Here is an 18,026-nt window from a genome sequence, read left to right as displayed (position 1 = left end):
ATTGTTTGCGTATAACACCCAGTGCTCCATGCAATACGTGCCCTCCTTAATACCCATCACTGGGCTAACCCATCCCCCAACCCTCCTCCCCTCTAAAACCCTCAGTTTGTTCTCAGAGTACATAGTCTCTCATGGTTCATCTCCCCCTCTGATTTCCCCCCTTCATTTTTCCCTTCCTACTATCTTTTTTTTTTAAAAAAACATGTACTGTATTATTTGTTTCAGAGGTACAGGTCTGTGATTCATCAGTCTTACATAATTCACAGCACTCAACATAAGCACATACCCTTCCCAATGTCCATCACCCAGCCACCCCATCCTTCCCACCCTCCACCACTCCAGCAACCCTCAGTTTGTTTCCTGAGATTAAGAGTCTGCTATGGTTTGTCTCCCTCTCTGGTTTCATCTTGTTTCATTTTTCCCTCCCTTCCCCTATGATCCTGTCTTGTTTCTAAATTCCTCATATCAGTGAGATCATATGGTATTTGTCTTTCTCTGATTGACTTATTTTGCTTGGCATAATACCCTCAAATTTCATCCATGTCGTTGCAAATGGCAAGATTTCGTTTTTTTGATGGCTGCATAATATTCCTGTGTGTGTGTGTGTGTGTGTGTGTGTGTGTGTGTGTTGTGTGTTTATATATATACACCACATCTTCTTTATCCATTCATCTGTTGGTGGACATCTTGGCTCTTTCCATAGTTTGGCTATTGTGGACATTGCTGCTATAAACATTGGGGTGCATGTACCCCTTCAGATCACTACATTTGTATCTTTGAGGTAAATACCCAGTAGTGCAATTGCTGGGTCGTAGGGTAGTTCTATTTTCAACTTTTTGAGGAACCTCCATGCTGTTTTTCAGAGTGGCTGCACCAGCTTGCATTCCCACCAACAGTGTAGGAGGGTTCCCCTTTCTCCGCATCCTTGCCAACATCTGTCATTTCCTGAATAGTTAATTTTTGCCATTCCGACTGGTGTGAGGTGGTATCTCATTGAGGTTTTGCTTTGTATTTCCTTGATGCCGAGTGATGTTGAACACTTTGATGTGTCTGTTGGCCATTTGGATGTCTTCTTTGGAAAAATGTCTGTTCATGTCTTCTGCCCATTTCTTGATTGGATTCTTTGTTCTTTGGTGTTGAGTTTGACAAGTTCTTTATAGATTTTGGATACTAGCCCTTTATCTGATATGTCATTTGCAAATATCTTCTCCCATTCTGCCAGTTGTCTTTTGGTTTTGTTGACTGTTTCCTTTGCTTTGCAAAAGCTTTTTATCTTGATAAAGTCCCAATAGTTCATTTTTGCCCTTGCTTCCCTTGCCTTTGGCGATGTGTCTAGGAAGAAGTTGCTGCAGCTGAGGTCGAAAAGGTTGCTGCCTGTGTTCTCCAATAGGATTTTGATGGACTCCTGTCTCACATTTAGGTCTTTCATCCATTTGGAGTCTATTTTTGTGTGTTGTGTAAAGAAATGGTCCAGTTTCATTCTTCTGCATGTGGCTGTCCAGTTTTCCCAACACCATTTGTTGAAGAGACTGTCTTTTTTCCATTGGACATTCTTTCCTGCTTTGTTGAAGATTAGTTGACCATAGAGTTGAGGGTCCATTTCTGGGCTCTCTATTCTGTTCCACTGATCTATGTGTCTGTTTTTGTGCCAGTACCACACTGTCTTGATGATTACAGCTTTGTAATAGTGCTTGAAGACTGGAATTCTGATGCCACCAGTTTTGCTTTTCTTTTTCAACATTCCTCTGGCTATTCAGGGTCTTTTCTAGTTCCATACAAATTTTAGGATTATTTGTTCTATTTCTTGTTGAAAAAGTTGATCGTTTTTTGATAGGGATTGCATTAAATTTGTAGATTGCTCTAGGTACCATTGACATTTTCACAATATTTTTCTTCCAGTCCATGAGCATGGAATGTGTTTCCATTTCTTTGTGTCTTCCTCAACTTCTTTCATGAGTATTCTGTAGTTTTCTGAGTACAGATTCTTTGCGTCTTTGGTTAGATTTGTTCCTAGGTATCTTATGGTTTTGGGTGCAATTGTAAATGGGATCGACTCCTTAATTTCTCTTTCTTCTGTATTGTTGTTGGTGTATAGGAATACCACTGATTTCTGTGCATTGATTTTATATCCTGCCACTTTACTGAATTCCAGTATGAGTTCTAGTGGTTTTGGGGTGGAGTCTCTTGGGTTTTCCACAAAAAGTATCATATCATCTCTAGAGAGTGAGAGTTTGACTTTTTCTTTGCCGATTCAGATGCATTTTATTTCTTTTTGATGTCTGATTGCTGAGGCTAGGAGTTCTAGTACTTTGTTGAATAGCAGTGGTGATAGTGGACCTCCCTGTCGTGTTCCTGACCTTAGGGGAAAAGCTCTCATTTTTTCCCCATTGAGAATGATATTCACTGTGGGTTTTTCATAGATGGCTTTTATGATATTGAGGTATGAACCACCTATCCCTACACTCTGAAGAGTTTTAATCAAGAAAGGATGCTGTACTTTGTCAAATGCTTTTTCTGCATCTATTGAGAGGATCATATGGTTCTTGTTCTTTTATTAATGTATTGTATCACATTGATTGATTTACGGATGTTGAACCAAACTTGCAGCCCAAGAATAAATCCCACTTGGTCATGGTGAATAATCCTTTTAATGTATTGTTGGATCCTATTGGCTAGTATTTTTCTTTCTTTTTTTTTTTTTTTTAAAGATTTTATTTATTTATTTGAGACAGAGAGAATGAGAGAGACAGAGAGCACATGAGAGGGGGGAGGGTCAGAGGGAGAAGCAGGCTCCCTGTTGAGCAGGGAGCCCGATGTGGGACTCGATCCAGGGACTCCAGGATCATGACCTGAGCCGAAGGCAGTCGCTTAACCAACTGAGCCACCCAGGCGCCCTATTGGCTAGTATTTTGGTGAGAATTTTTGCATCCATGTTCATCAGGGATATTGGTCTGTAATTCTCCCTTTTGATGGGGTATTTGTCTGGTTTGGGGATCAAGGTAATGCTGGCCTCATAAAATGAGTTTGGAAGTTTTCCCTCCGTTTCTATTTTTTTGGAACAGTTTCAGAAGAATAGTTTTTTTTTTTTTTAAAGATTTTATTATTTATTCATGAGAGACAAAGAGAGAGAGGGAGGGAGAAGCAGGCTCCCCGCTGAGCCGGGAGCCCTACGCGGGACTTGATCCCAGGACCCTGGGATCACGACCTGAGCCGAAGGCAGGCACTTAACCATCTGAGCCACCCAGGCGCCCAGAAGAATAGTTATTAATTCTTCTTTAAATGTTTGGTAGAATTCCCCTGGGAAGCCATCTGGCCCTGGGCTTTTGTTTGGTGGGAGATTTTTGATGACTGCTTCAATTTCTTTACTGGTTTTGGGTCTGTTTAGGTTTTCTATTTCTTCCTGGTTCAGTTTTGGTAGTTTATACTTCTCTAGGAATGCATCCATTTCTTCCAGATTGTCTAATTTGCTGGCATATAGTGGCTCATAATATGTTCTTATAATTGTTTGTATTTCTTTGGTGTTGGTTGTGATCTCTCCTCTTTCATTCATGATTTTATTTATTTGGGTCGTTTCTCTTTTCTTTTTGATAAGTCTGGCCAGGGGTTTATCGATCTTATTAATTCTTTCAAAGAACCAGCTCCTAGTTTTGTTGATCTGTTCTATTGTTCTTTTGGTTTCTATTTCATTGGTTTCTGCTCTGATCTTTACTATTTCTCTTCACCTGCTGGGTTTAGGCTTTATTTGCTGTTCTTTCTCCACCTCCTTTAGGTGTAGGATTAGGTTATGTATTTGAGACCTTGTTTCTTGAGAAAGGCTTGTATTGCTATATACTTTCCCCTTAGGACTGCCTTTGCTGCATCCCAAAGATTTTGAACAGTTGTGTTTTCATTTTCATTTGTTTCCATGGATTTTTTTAATTCTTCTTTAATTTCCTGGTTGACCCATTCTTTTTTTTTAAATTTTATTTTATTATGTTATGTTAATCACCATACATGACATCATTAGTTTTTGATGTAGTGTTCCATGATTCATTGTTTGCGTATAACACCCAGTGCTTTAGTAAGATGCTCTTTAGCCTCCATGTATTTGAGTTCTTTCTGACTTTCCTCTTGTGATTGAGTTCTGGTTTCAAAGCATTGTAGTCCAAAAATATGCAGGGAATGATCCCAATCTTTTGGTGCCAGTTGAGACCTGATTTGTGACCTAGGATGTGATTTATTCTGGAGAATGTTCTATGGGCACTAGAGAAGAATGTTTATTCTGTTGCTTTGGGATGGAATGTTCTGAATATGTCTGTGAAGTCCATTTGGTCCAGTGTGTCATTTAAAGTCTTTATTTCCTTGTTGATCTTTTGCTTAGACAATCTGTCCATTTCAGTGAGGGGGGTGTTAAAGTCCCCCACTATTATTGTATTGTTGTCGATGTGTTTCTTTGATTTTGTTATTAATTGGCTTGTATAATTGGCTGCTCCCATGTTAGGGGCATAGATATTTACAATTATTGGATCTTCTTGTTGGATAGACCCTTTAAGTAGGATATAATAGTGTGCTTCCTGATCTCTTATTATAGTCTTTGTTTTAAAATCTAATTTGTCTGATATAAGGATTGCCACCCCAGCTTTTCTTTTGGTGTCCATTAGTATGGTAAATGGTTTTCCACCCCCTCACTTTCAATCTAGGGGTGTCTTTGTGTCTAAAATGAGTCTCTTGCAGGCAACATATCAATGGGCCTTGTTTTTTTATCCACTCTGGTACCCGGTGTCTTTTGATTGGGGCATTGAGCCCATTTACATTCAGGGTAACTGTTGAAAGATATGAATTTAGTGCCATTGTATTGCCTGTAAGGTGACTATTACTGTATATTGTCTATGTTCCTTTCTGGTCTATGTTACTTTTAGGCTCTCTCTTTGGTTAGAGGACCCCTTTCAAGATTTCTTGTAGGGCTGGTTTCGTGTTTGCAAATTCTTTGTTTTTGTTTGTCCTGGAAGCTTTTTATCTCCTTCTGTTTTCAGTGACAGCCTAGTTGGATATAGTATTCTTGGCTGCATATTTTTCTCATTTAGTGCTCTGAATATATCCTGCCAGTCCTTTCTGGCCTGCCAGGTCTCTGTGGATAGGTCTGCTGCCAATCTAATGTTTCTACCTTTTAGGTTACATATCTTTTCTCCCGAGCTGCTTTCAGGATTTTCTCTTTGTCTCTGAGACTTGTAAGTTTTACAATTAGATGTCAGAGTGTTGATCTATTTTTACTGATTTTGAGGGGGGTTCCCTGTGCCTCCTGGATTTTGATGCCTGTTTCCTTCTCCAAATTAGGGAAGTTCTCTGCTATAATTTGCTCCATTATACCTTGTGCCCCTCTCTCTCTTTCTTCTTCTTCTGGGATCCCAATTATTCTAATATTATTTTGTCTTATGGTATCACTTATTACTTGAATTCTGCCCTTGTGATCCAGTAGTTGTTTATCTCTCTTCTTCTCAGCTTCTTCATTCTCCCATCATTTGGTCTTCTGTATCACTAATTCTCTTTCTTGCCTCATTTATCCTAGCAGAACCTCCATTTTTGATTGCACCTCATTAATAGCCTTTTTGATTTCGACTTGGTTAGATTTTATTTCTTTTATTACTCCAGAAAGGGATTCCCTAGTATCTTCCATGCTTTTTTCAAGACCAGCTAGTATCTTTAAAATCGTCATTCTGACCTCTAGTTCCGACATCTTACTAATGTCTATATTGATTAGGTCCCTGGCAGTCGGTACTGCCTCTTGTTCTTTTTTTTGAGCTGAGTTTTTCTGTCCTGTCATTTTGTCCAGAGAAGAATAGATGAATGAGAGAACAAAATGCTAAGAGGGTAACAATGACCCCAGAAAAATATTCACTAAACAAATCAGAAGAGACCCAAAACTGGGGGGAAAAGAAAGGGAAAGAAAAAAAAATATATGATCAGGCTGGTGAATAGATCAGAACCACACACTCTATTTTGGGTGTATTCTGGTCTGTGAGAAGAAACTGCCTCCCAAAATTTTAAAGAAAGAAAAACTGTTGGGGCACCTGGGTGACTCAGTTGTTAAGCGTCTGCCTTCAGCTCAAGTCATGATCCCAGGGTCCTGGGATCGAGCCCCGCATCGGGCTCCCTGCTCAGCGGGGAGCCTGCTCCTCCCTCACCCTCTGCTTGCCTCTCTGCCTACTTGTGCTCTCCCTCTCTCTTTGTCAAATAAATAAATAAAATCATTAAAAAAAAGAAAAACTTTTATATGTACAAAAATAAGGGTAAATACAATTAAGGGATGGAATATGACTGTAAAGATGAAAATTATAAAAGATTTTATAAAAGGAATTGATAAGTTGGTTGAAAAAAGAGAAAAAAAATTTTAAAAAAGGGAGAGAATGTCGTCAGGCGGGAGACTAGAACAAAGCCATACACTAGAGATTTAGGGTATATTTTAGTCTGTTAGAAGAAACTCTATCCCAAAATTTTAAGGAGAGAAAGGCTTATATATATAGATAAAATAAGGTTAACTACTATGAAGGGATAGAATATGACTCTAAAAATGAAAATTAAAAAAGATTTTAAAAGAATTGATAAGGTAAGATGTTGGTTAAAAGGGGGAAAAAAATTCAAAAAAATAGAAAAAGAAAAAATTAAAGAAAATTTTTAAAATTAACTTTGAAAGACTAAAGAATCATGGGGAAAAAAGCCATGAATTCTATGTGCTATATTCTCCTAGTGCTAGAGTTCTGCTGTTCTCATTGATCGGTAAACTTGGTCTTGGCTGGCTGTTCTCGCTGATCTTCTGGGGGAGGGGCCTGTTGCCATGGTTCCCAAATGTCTTTGCCGGAGGCAGAATTGCCCCGCCCTTGCCCGGTCCGGGCTAAGTAATCTGCTCGGGTTTGCTCTCGGGAGCTTTTGTTCCCTGCAAGCTTTCTGTGCAGCTTTGGAGGCTGAGAGTGAAAATGGCGGCCTCCCAATCTCCGCCCCAGAGGAGCCGAGAACTCGGGCCCCGCTTCTCAGTGAGCCCCCAGAGAAAAGCCGTCAGTCACTCCCGTCTCCCCGGTCTCCGGCCGCACTCCATGCTCACCCGGACTGACCGAGCGTCTCTATCTCTGGCACCCGACCCCGGGTGGAGTCTCCAAACCCAGCAGATCCCTGCGGTGCACTCCCGTTCGGCTCCTCCCAGGGGAGGAAGGTGAGTCTCCCTGGATCTGCCGCTTGTTGGGTCCCTGCTGGAAGAGCAGTGGCCCGACTGTGCCGTGGATCACGGTTTATGGCAACCCCGAGCTGAGAGCCCATGCCTCGGCTCCGTCTCTGCAGCCGGCTTCCCTGCTCCAATCCCTGGGAGCTCTGCCACACTCAGGCACCCCCGGTCTTTCTGTGACCCCGAGGGTCCTGAGACCACACTGTCCCATGAGGGTTCCACCCCCCGCTTAGCCACTGGAGCGACGTCCCTCAGCGGAGCAATCTTCTAAAAGTTCCGATTTTGTGCTCTGCGGCTCTATCACTTGCCAGAAGCGGCCGACGGAGGCCCCTCCCCCGCCGTCTATCCTCCCGAATATTGCCTCGGATTCACTTCTCTGCACGTCCCACCTTCCAGAAAATGGTTGCTTTTCTATTCAGAGAGTTGTTGCTATTCTTTTCTTCGATCTCCTGTTGAGTTCGTAGGTGTTCAGAATGGTTTGATCCCTATCTAGCTGAATTCCTGGGACCAGATGAAATTTAGGTCTCCTAGTGATGGGGTTTTGGAATATAGGAGAGGTTCAGTGGGGTGGAGTCTGGAGTCGACGTCTACGAATTCTTGAGATGTCTTTGGTACAAAATGGTGGTTTATTAAAGCAGGGGGACAGGACCTGTGGGCAGAAAGAACTGCTCTGTATGCATACATTTCTGAGGAGAAGATCCTCGCACAGGTAGGAGAATAAGAGTATATGAGTTCAGATGCTGATAATGTGGTAGATGTGATGGAGGGAGTAGTTGGAGGTTTTCTTCAGATTTTTTTGTTTCTCAATGAAATAGGAAGAAGTTATCGGTAGAGAGTAAGGAAATGTTGGAAATTTGAGGAAAATAGAAAGTGAAAAATTATAGTAGTACAGACTCTTTCCTCAGAGTTTCTGGAAATGAGGATGTGAGGGGATGAGGGGCAGTGCAGAGGTGGTAGGTTCAATGCATTGGCATGCCTACTGGGTTTGAAAAATTAATGAAACTGAAACATTGGAGAGAATGAGCTGAAAAGACTGAGGGTTGCTAGGTAGAAGAGTGCAGTAACAATAAAGACAAGGTCTAGGTTATCATCATGGGAATAAGTAGTTGAAACAGAGCAGAGAACAAAGTTATTGTAGGAAAAGAAGTCAAAGAACTGAGAGGCCAACTTAAGGGAAGGATCATCTGTATGGGTATTGAAATTATTAAGACTTGAGGTGTATGACTAGCTCAGTTTTTAGAACATGCAACTCTTGATTTCAGGGTCATGAGTTCTAGCCCCACGTTGACAGTAGAGGTTACTTAAAAAAATAAATTATTAAGGATTATGACCAGAGTTTGAGATAAAGTGACTGAGCCAAGTGCAAAACTCTTGGTAATATTTATATTTTTCTCTCTCTCTCAGTTAAATTGGAAAAAATGATGATAGAACTGTAATAGTAACCTTCTGTGTTTGGTGGGAAACAACAACATTAAGCTTTCGGGTACCTGATTGTTTTTCCTCTTTCCTTTTTCAAATAGAACTCTTACTCTGTTTTTCTAGCAATAGTAATAAAGCCACACATACTGCATTATATTAGTAGGAACAATTATTTAATAGAAAAGGGATTTTTCTTTTTAGAGGGGTGGAGGGACAGAGGGAGAGGGGGAGAATCTTAAGCAGGCTCCATGCCCAGCACAGAGCCCGACCTCACAACCCTGAGATCATGACCCGATCCAAGATCAGGAGTTGGAGGCTCAACTGAGTGAGCCACCCGGGCACCCCTAGAAAAGGAACTTATGCTAATACCTCTGCCAAGCCTTTGGGAGTCACTTAGGCTTTGTCAATCTTGACATCGAAAAACCAGTTTCTCTTTCCGTGACACTTCTGTTTTTAGAGCAAAGATCATACTTAAAAATTGTTGATCCCACTTTAAACACTAGATGTAGCTATTTGGCTTAGATCCCAGGAACTAATCTTTATGGTGAGTTTTTCTACTAAAGACCTCTTTTATACTTGAAGGATTAATCTGTATATTCGTAGATTTTTTTGTGTTTGTTTTCTTTTTTTTTTAACCCGCTGGCTCAGAAATTTAAAATGGTCAATTTTTCTCAAATAAGAGCAGAGTGTAAATTCAGATTCTAGTTTGGACCACAATAGGTAAAGGAGCTATGTTTTACCAAAAGGTAAAACCAGTCTTTCTAGTATATATTTCTTAAGCCAGAGAACAGAGAGAAACATGTTAGGGAAGGGGTAGGATTTCCTGGGTCCTAGGAACTGATAGAGGATGAAGAGAATGCTTATGAGATCAGATTAGGTGCATAGGGCTTAGTAAATATTACCTTCACAGGGAAAGGTCCTTTAGAAACCAAGGAGTAGAGCAAAGTCCAGAGCCAGAGGGAGAGGACTGTCCTTGACAGATTCTAAAAAGAAGCTGAAAATACCTCAGCCTGAGCAGCAGTAATAATAGAATTCTTACTTAGGCCAGAAGTTAGAGTAGCGTGGTCATAAAAGGTGATCACATATAAGGTGATTGTCAAGAAGGGCTATATGTGGGTACCTGGTTTATTTCATGCTGAAATTAGTCTACTAGAGATGTCAAGCCCTGGCTTCTCTCCTTACATCCCCTTTTGTGGGAATCGGCCCTGCCTACAGTTTGTGGTTTCAAAGCAGTTGTGTTCTGAACTATGTGTGAACCTTCCTGCCTCTTGGCCACAGTTGTTTGGACCAAGGGATGGGCACTCTGACATAAGGGAAGTCAGTTGATGAGCTGATCAGCAATTTACCAATGGCCTGACAAAAAGATGAATTTAGCTAGTCAGGTTGCCTGTCTTGGGAATTTGAATCAAAGAAAGAGAAAGAGGTATTTGTTGGTAGTGGGGCAACTGTCAACCCACCAATTAAACAGCTCATTATGTTCAAGTTATGCAAGTTAAAAGTTATAGAGGAACAGAAACTACAAGCATTGGAAGCCAATGGGTAAGGGGAAAATGGAATTACCATGAAAGGGAGGCAAATAAAAGCCTCACATCTTTGGAGCATCTGGGTGGCACTGTCGGTTAAAGTGTCCAACTCTTGGTTTTGGCTCAGGTCATGACCTAAGGATCATGAGATCAAGCCCAGTGTTGGACTCAGTGTGGAGCCCACTTGAGTTTCTTTATCCCTCTCCCTCTGCCCCTCCCCCACTCCTTGCGCTTTCTCTCTCTCTCTCAAATAAATAAATAAATCTTTAAAAAAAAAAAAAAAAGCAGGGCGCCTGGGTGGCTCAGTTGGTTAAGCGACTGCCTTTGGCTCAGGTCATGATCCTGGAGTCCTGGGATCGAGTCCCGCATCAGGCTCCCTGCTCAGCGGGGAGTCTGCTTCTCCCTCTGACGCTCTTCCCTCTCGTGCTCTCTATCTCTCATTCTCTCTCTCTCAAGTAAATAAATTTTAAAAAATCTTAAAAAAAAAAAGCAAACCCTCACATCTTAAAATACAGATGATTAGTTCTTTCCAGGACCTGCCTTCCAGTTCAGTTGTCATTAGGTCCTATTGTACTTAGCTGCCTTGTCCAAGTTCTATAAAGTCCAGTTGTATCTATATAGGAAAACTTCTTAATCGGTTAAGCAGGTCTTATAGTTCCTTGTAACCAGAAAAACCAGAAACCGTATCTCTTTTTCCAGAGAGCTATGCTAATGAAGCTAAATTGTACCTACCTATATTCTTGTTCTATAAACTCATCTGTTTCTATATATTGGGGCTCTTGTTTAGCAGCTTTATTGAGGTATAATTGAGGTACAGTTAACTCACATTTAAATTGTACTTGTCCGAGAAAGTTAACACTTGTCAAGGAGATGACCTGTCAACGTTATTATCAGTGAGTGAACTGGATGTATACATATATGTATACCTGTGAAACCATCACACAATCAAGATAACAAACATTTTCATCACTCCAAAGTTTCCTCATGCTCCTTTGTAATCCATCCTTCTCTTTATTCCTGTTCCCAGGCAACCACTGATCTGTTTTCTGACACTGTACATCAGTTTATATTATTTATATTATTTTTGAATTTCATATAAATGGAATCATGTATAGTATGTACTCTTTTCTGGCTGACTTCTTTCATTTACCACAATTTTGAGATTCATTCATATTTAGAGTATCACTAGTTTCTTCCTTTTTTGCTGAGTAGTATTCCATTTGATATAGCACAATTTGTTTATAGACATTTAGACTGTTTCCAACCTGGGGTTGTTATAAATAAAGCTGCTGTAAACATTTGTGTGCAAAAGCAGGCATTAATGTAGTAGAAAATAAGTGATAGAATCAATAAAATGAAAAGCTGATTCTTGGAAAAAAAGTAGTAAAATAGACATGTCTCCAGCAAGACTGATACAGATAAGAAATGTTTAAACAGTTTTAGAAATTATAGGATATAACTATGGATTTAGGGAGACTTAAATTTTTTTTTTTTAGTGGAGATTTTAAAATAAAACAAGAAAATGCTATAAAGAGTTTTATGCCTCCTTTCTGGGTGAGTGGCAGCAGGTGTGCCCTCGACATGCAGAATGACACCCATGAGCTCATGCACCTGTACCTGCCATGGAAACGCTCCCCCAGCAACCGCATCATCCACACCAAGGACCACGCATCCATCCAGATGAATGTGGCTGAGGTTGACCAGGTGATAGGCAGGTTCAATGGCCAGTTTAAAACCTCTACTATCTGTGGGGCCATTCGCAAGATAGGTGAGTCAAATGACTCCATCCTCCGACTGGCTAAGGCCCATGGCATCATTTCAAAGGACTGGAGAGGATCACGGATGTGGGATAGTTGTCATAAATAAATAATAACCCACCCCCTCCCCCAAAGAGTTTTATGGCAATAAATTTAGAAACAGACAAATACTTTTCTAGAACTACGTAGAAATAAAGAAGAAAAATTATATCAAGAGGAAAGAAAGAAAAAGCTGGAATAAAGCATTAACTAACCTCCCAACTATCCTACCTCCAGAAGGTTTGTAATAATTCTTTGCTATGTGAATATTTTGAATCTATAATTCAACATATGATTCAACATGTGGTTCCCATAAGTCTAGTCTTTCTAAATATCATACATTTTTCAAATTTATTTACTTATTTGACAGAGCACAAACAGGGGGTGAGGCAGAGGGAGAGGGAGAAGCAGGATCCCTGCTGAGCAGGGAGCCCGACATGGGGCTCAATCCCAGGATCTTGGGACCATGACCCGAGCTGAGGGTAGACGCTCAACCAACTGAACCACATAGGCGCCCCCCAACATTTATTTATTAAAATAAATTTTAGATAGTCAAAATCTCAGCATTTACTGTTTATCTGATAGTTTATCTAGTTTAAGGAGCTAGGATCCAAAGTGATAGCAGCAAGGCCAGCTGGTTGCTGGTGGAATATTGCCTTTAGTTTGGAACATAGGGCCTATAGAGTCCACAGCTGAGCTGGGTTGTTACAGAAGGTTAACACTTGTCAAGGAGATGACCTGTCAACGTTATTATCAGTGAGTGAACTGGATGTAGCTGACACAGCAATTGTAAAAGTATAATCAGAGTCTTCAACTGAGAATCAGTTTTACTTCCCAGAGAGCTATGTGTATTTAGTTATAGAGAGGAGTCATTGACTTTAACCAGGGAAATCTCATGGATTCAAAGTTAAAACTCTGAGATTAAGGTTTTAAGTGATTGAGTTACTAGTATGTCAAAATCACAGTGCAAGAAAACCTCAAAGTCAAGGATTAATGAGGGCAAGTTTACATAGGCATAGGCAAAGTACATAAGAACAAGGAAGACAGTGGAACTGGCACGATGGCCAATTGTTTGTTTGTTTGTTTGTTTTTAAAGGTTTTATTTATTTGACAGAGAGAAAGACAGCCAGAGAGGGAACACAAGCAGGGGGAGTGGGAGAGGGAGAAGAAGGCTTCCCGCGGAGCAGGGAGCCTGATATGGGGCTCGATCCCAGGACTCTGGGATCATGACCTGAGCTGAAGGCAGACGCTTAACGACTGAGCCACCCAGGCGCCCCTGGCCAATTGTTTTTGAAATAAGAATAATTCATTTGATTATAAGTATGCACAAATTATTTAAAAATTTCACAAAGGTAAGTATAAGGAAGAAAATAAGCAATGGTTAAAGTTAATATTTTGGTATATGGCTTTTAGATTTTTCTCTGTGCATAGAACACATTTATATTCATGATCTTTTACAAAGTTGGATTTTCTTACATATATAATTTTGTATCTGCATTTTAAAAATGAATATTTTTACATGAATATATAATTGTCATCATTTTTAATGTTTCTATAACCCATATACTAAATAGAACTTAATTTTCCAATTTCATATTGTTGGACCTATAAGATTAATATTTTTACTTTTATAAGCACTGGCATAATAGCCATTTTATTTTATTTTATTTTTAAGATTTTATTTATTTATTTGACAGAGACACAGCAAGAGAGGGATCACAAGCAGGGGGAGTGGGAGGGGAGAAACAGGCTTCCCACTGAGCAGGGAGCCCAACTGAGGGCTTGATCCCAGGACCCTGGGATCATGACCTGAACCAAAGGCAGATGCTTAACCGACTGAACCACCCAGGCGCCCCATAATAGCCATTTTAAACTGGCATCACTATGTACTTGTCCGATTGTTTCCTTAGTACATATTACTGGAATTCATGTATTTCCTGGGTCAAAGGGAATAATAAACATTTTTAAGAATTTTGATATAATTTCATATATATATAATGTTTTATCAGTTTACATTCCCACTAGCCTTGTCAGAAACAAAAATAATATTATTGAGAGTAATAATAGCAAACATCTATTAAATAATTACTATGTGCCAACCACATGTCAAATGTTACTAAATTTAATCAATAGCAATTTCTTCCCAGCCTTACTTACTTTTAGTCTTTGACAAATTAATAGGTGAAAATTTGTAGCTGGTTTTAATTTGCATGTTTTGATTAATGATTATATTGGATTTCTGTGTGTATTAATTAATCTGTCCAACCTTTTGATATTTTTTCATTGGAGTAGTATCTTTCTTTTGATATTTCTGTTCTGTTCTCCAGGCATATGTTTGGAAACACCTTACATGGAGTACTTTTCAGGTTTCAGAACAATGGCAAGAGGATAGGGCTTGCATAATAAAATTGTAGGTGATTATCAAGTTAAAGCAGAAAGGACCTTTCATTAGTTTGTCATTAGCTATGTTTAAAAAAGGTTCCATTATTATAAACATTATTTTCTATATATACATATTAAAAATGTGATCAGTTTTCTGTTAGCACATGATGTAAAAAAAAACTGGTCAGATTCTCACCAAAATTTGAAAGTATGTTTGGAATAGTCTGACTGAACATATAGAATTGGTAGCAAACATAAAACTTATTTAAGGGATCCTAGGAGGCACCATAAAGATGTAAGCTGTCATCTTCCAGAAAAGCTGTAACTGAGATATAGTGAGAAGCTTATGTAATTGCCAATTGAGAAACATTCCACATGTATTAGATGCTGTGGACAGCGACTAGCAGTTAAGAAGAAAAGGAAACAAGATATGTTATCCATCCAATAGAAGAGAGGAGAAAGGAAAAGAAAAAGAGAAAAAATTGGTAAACAGGACATGAGGATAGGGTACCTGGCTGGCTGAGATGGTTGAGCATCTGCCTTCGGCTCACGTCATGATCTCAGGGTCCTGGGATCGAGTCCCACATCAGGCTCCTTGCTTAGCAGGGAGCCTGCTTCTCCCTCTGCCTGCCACTCCCCCTGCTTGTACTCTCCCTCTCTGTCTCTCTCTGGCAAATAAATAAATAAAATCTTAAAAAAAAACAAAAACAGGACATGAGGATAATATGACAGAAATTAGATAAATATATCACTAATCATAAAATCATCTTCCGAAAAATTATCAGATTTGTTACTTGTTCAAGAGACGTACATAAGACAAAACCATACAGAAAGAACAAAAATAGATGGAAAATACTGTATAGAGTTAACAGAACCTACACCCATAAAGGGCAAAAATAATAGATATATTGGAAAGCTGACAAATCTATAATCTCACTAGGAAATTTTAACATACCACCATCAGAAATTTTTTTAAAGATTTATTTTATTTATTTATTTATTTTTAAGATTTTACTTATTTATTTGACAGAGAGAGACACAGTGAGAGAAGGAGAAGCAGGCTTCCCACAGAGCCGGGAGCCTGATGTGGGGCTCGATCCCAGGACCCTGGGATCATGACCTGAGCCGAAGGCAGACGCTTAACGACTGAGCCACCCAGGTGCCCCAAAGATTTGTATATTTTAGAGAGAGCACACTCGAGGGAGTGGGGGGGGAGAAAGTGGGGGTGGGGGGAGAGAATCGCCAGCAGACTTCCCTCTGAGTATGGCACCCAATGTGGGGCTCCATCTCATGACCCTGAGATCATGACCTGAGCTGAAACCAAGAATCAGCCACTTAAGTCAGCCCTGAGCCACCCAGGTGCTAGAAATTAGTAGCTAAATCAGATAATCATGAATAAAATAGATTAACAACAAAATTAGCAAATATGATCATATATACATTTGTGTACAACAAATAGAGAAAATAAATTTTTGTATTAAAGTGCACATGGAGGGCACCTGGGTGGCTCCATCAGGAAGCATCTGCCTTCAGCTCAGGTCATGATCTCAGGGTCCTGGAATCTAGCCCCGCATTCAGCAGGGCGTCTGCTTCTCCCTTTCCCTCTGCCCCCCTACCCCCTCATGCTCTCTCTCTCTTTCAAAGAAAGGAAAAAAGAAAGAAAGAGAGAGAGAGAAAGAGAGAGAGAAAGAAAGAAAAAGAAAAGAAAGAAGTCTTTGAGAACAAAGCCTAGAGATATATTTGGAGTTATCCCTTTGCCTGATTGTGGAGGCTAAAGATAATCTGTCTATACCTTGTCTCTGAATGTCTAGAGGTTGGCATTGAAGTATGACCTCCTAATTGCTTTCATTGTGTATGGGTAGAAATCCTAACATGTCCTTCTCTGTCCGTGGAGCTGAATTTCTTACCTTCGCTTGAATCCCTAGTGTTGGACCATCCCCTCAGTGTTTGTTCCCTGAGAAAATGAGAGACCAGTTCTGATCCCCAACTAGGTGGCTATAAGCTGTTTTAACTCAGGCTGCTATAACAAAATACCACCGATTGAGTGGTTTAAATAACAGACATTTATTTTCTCATAGTTCTGGAGCCTAGGAAGTCTGAGATCAGGGTGTCAGCATGGTTGGGTTTTGGTGATACTTCCTCACTTGCAGACAACCACCTTCTTGTTATGTCCCAGCATGACCTTTTCTCCTCTTCTTCTTTTTTTTTTTTTAAAGATTTATTTATTTATTTTAGGGAGAGAGCATGTAGGGTGAGGGGCAGAGGAAGAGGGAGGGGTGGGAGAGAATCTCAAGCAGACACCCCACTGAGCGTGGAGCCCAACTCAGGACTCGAACCCACGGCCCTGAGATCATGACCTAAGCTTAAATCAAGAGTCAGAGGCTTAACCAACTGAGCCACGCAGGTGGTCCCTTTTCTCTTCTTATAAGGACACTAATCCCATTATGGGGGTCCCAGGACCGCATCTAAATCTCATTGTCTCCCAAAGGCCCCACTTCCAAATACCATTGGTTGCCATCCCAGTGCAAAAATTTTTCTTTGCAAAAATGCCTTTAGCTAGCTCTTTTCTGGCTGGAACCATGGAGGGTGCAGAAGAGAAGAAAAAGAAGGTTCCTGCTGAGCCAGAAACCCTTAAGAAGAAGCAAAGGAATTTTGAAGAGTTGAAGATCAAGCGTCTGAGGAAGAAGTTTGCTCAAAAGATGCTTCGAAAGGCAAGGAGGAAGCTTATATATGAAGAAGCTACCTGCGGAACCCAAATTGGCATTCATCATCAGGATCAGAGGTATCAATGGTGTGAGCCCAAAGGTTCGAAAGGTGTTGCAGCTACTTTGCCTTCACCAGATCTTCAATGGCACCTTTGTTAAGCTCAACAAGGCTTCAGTTAACATGCTAAGGATTGTGGAGCCATATGTAGCACGGGGGGACCCAAACCAGAAGTCGGTGAATGAACTGATCTACAAGCGTGGTTATGGCAAAATCAACAAGAAGCGAATTGCCCTAATGGATATAACACGTTGACTGCCTGATCTCTTGGTAAATATGTCATCATCTGCATGGAGGATCTGATTCACGAGATCTATACTGTTGGAAAATGTTTCAAAGAAGCAAACAACTTTTTATGGCCCTTCAAATTATCTTCTCCATGAGGGGGAATGAAGAAAAAGACCACCCATCTTTTAGAAGGTAGAGATGCGGGCGCCTGAGTGGCTCAGTTGGTTAAGCGACTGCCTTCGGCTCAGGTCATGATCCTAGAGTCCCTGGATCGAGTCCCGCATCGGGCTCCCTGCTCGGCAGGGAGTCTGCTCCTCCCTCTGACGCTCCCCCATCTCATGCTCTCTCTGTCTCTCTCTCATTCTCTCTCTCAAATAAATAAATAAAGTCTTTAAAAAAAAAAAAAAGAAGGTAGAGATGCTGGCAACAGGGAAGACCGATCAATAGGCTTATTAGAAGGATGAACTAAGGTTCATCCACGATTATTTTTGATTATTTTTGTAATCTGGTCAGTTAATAAATGACTACTCTCAAATGGAAAAAAAACTGCCTGTAGCTAAAGGTGGGTCTGGAGGCTAAAATTCAGCCTGGGTTCTGCTAATTAAGATCTGCAACCTGGTGCAGGGGAGGAAGGGACACTTTTTTTTTTTTTTTTTGTAATTTGCATAAACATGCTCAATGAGTTAACAGAAACTTCATTGCCCCGGCATCTTCTTATCCGAT

The 18,026-nt window shown here is 40.3% G+C and overlaps 1 protein-coding gene and 1 pseudogene across 1 annotated transcript; both read left to right on the top strand.

Moving 5' to 3' along the window:
• Positions 1-11,715: 11,715 nt before the first annotated feature.
• LOC110570174 (40S ribosomal protein S21-like) lies at positions 11,716-12,000 on the top strand. Its single transcript, XM_044914335.1, has one exon. It carries the CDS (start codon positions 11,716-11,718, stop codon positions 11,998-12,000), a length of 285 nt encoding a protein of 94 aa, XP_044770270.1.
• A 4,891-nt stretch (positions 12,001-16,891) lies between these two features.
• On the top strand, positions 16,892-17,772 carry LOC110570149 (annotated as a pseudogene).
• The last annotated feature ends 254 nt before the right edge of the window (positions 17,773-18,026 follow it).

This window comes from Neomonachus schauinslandi, chromosome 4, assembly GCF_002201575.2.
Source record: "Neomonachus schauinslandi chromosome 4, ASM220157v2, whole genome shotgun sequence".
NCBI lineage: Eukaryota > Metazoa > Chordata > Mammalia > Carnivora > Phocidae > Neomonachus > Neomonachus schauinslandi.
Note: the sequence above shows the minus strand (reverse complement) of the source record. Positions and strands in the feature narration are given on the sequence as shown.

Excerpts from the sequence above, each read along its gene's own strand:
- LOC110570174 (XM_044914335.1), top strand. The coding sequence starts at position 11,716 with ATGCAGAATGACACCCATGAGCTCATGCACCTGTACCTGCCATGGAAA.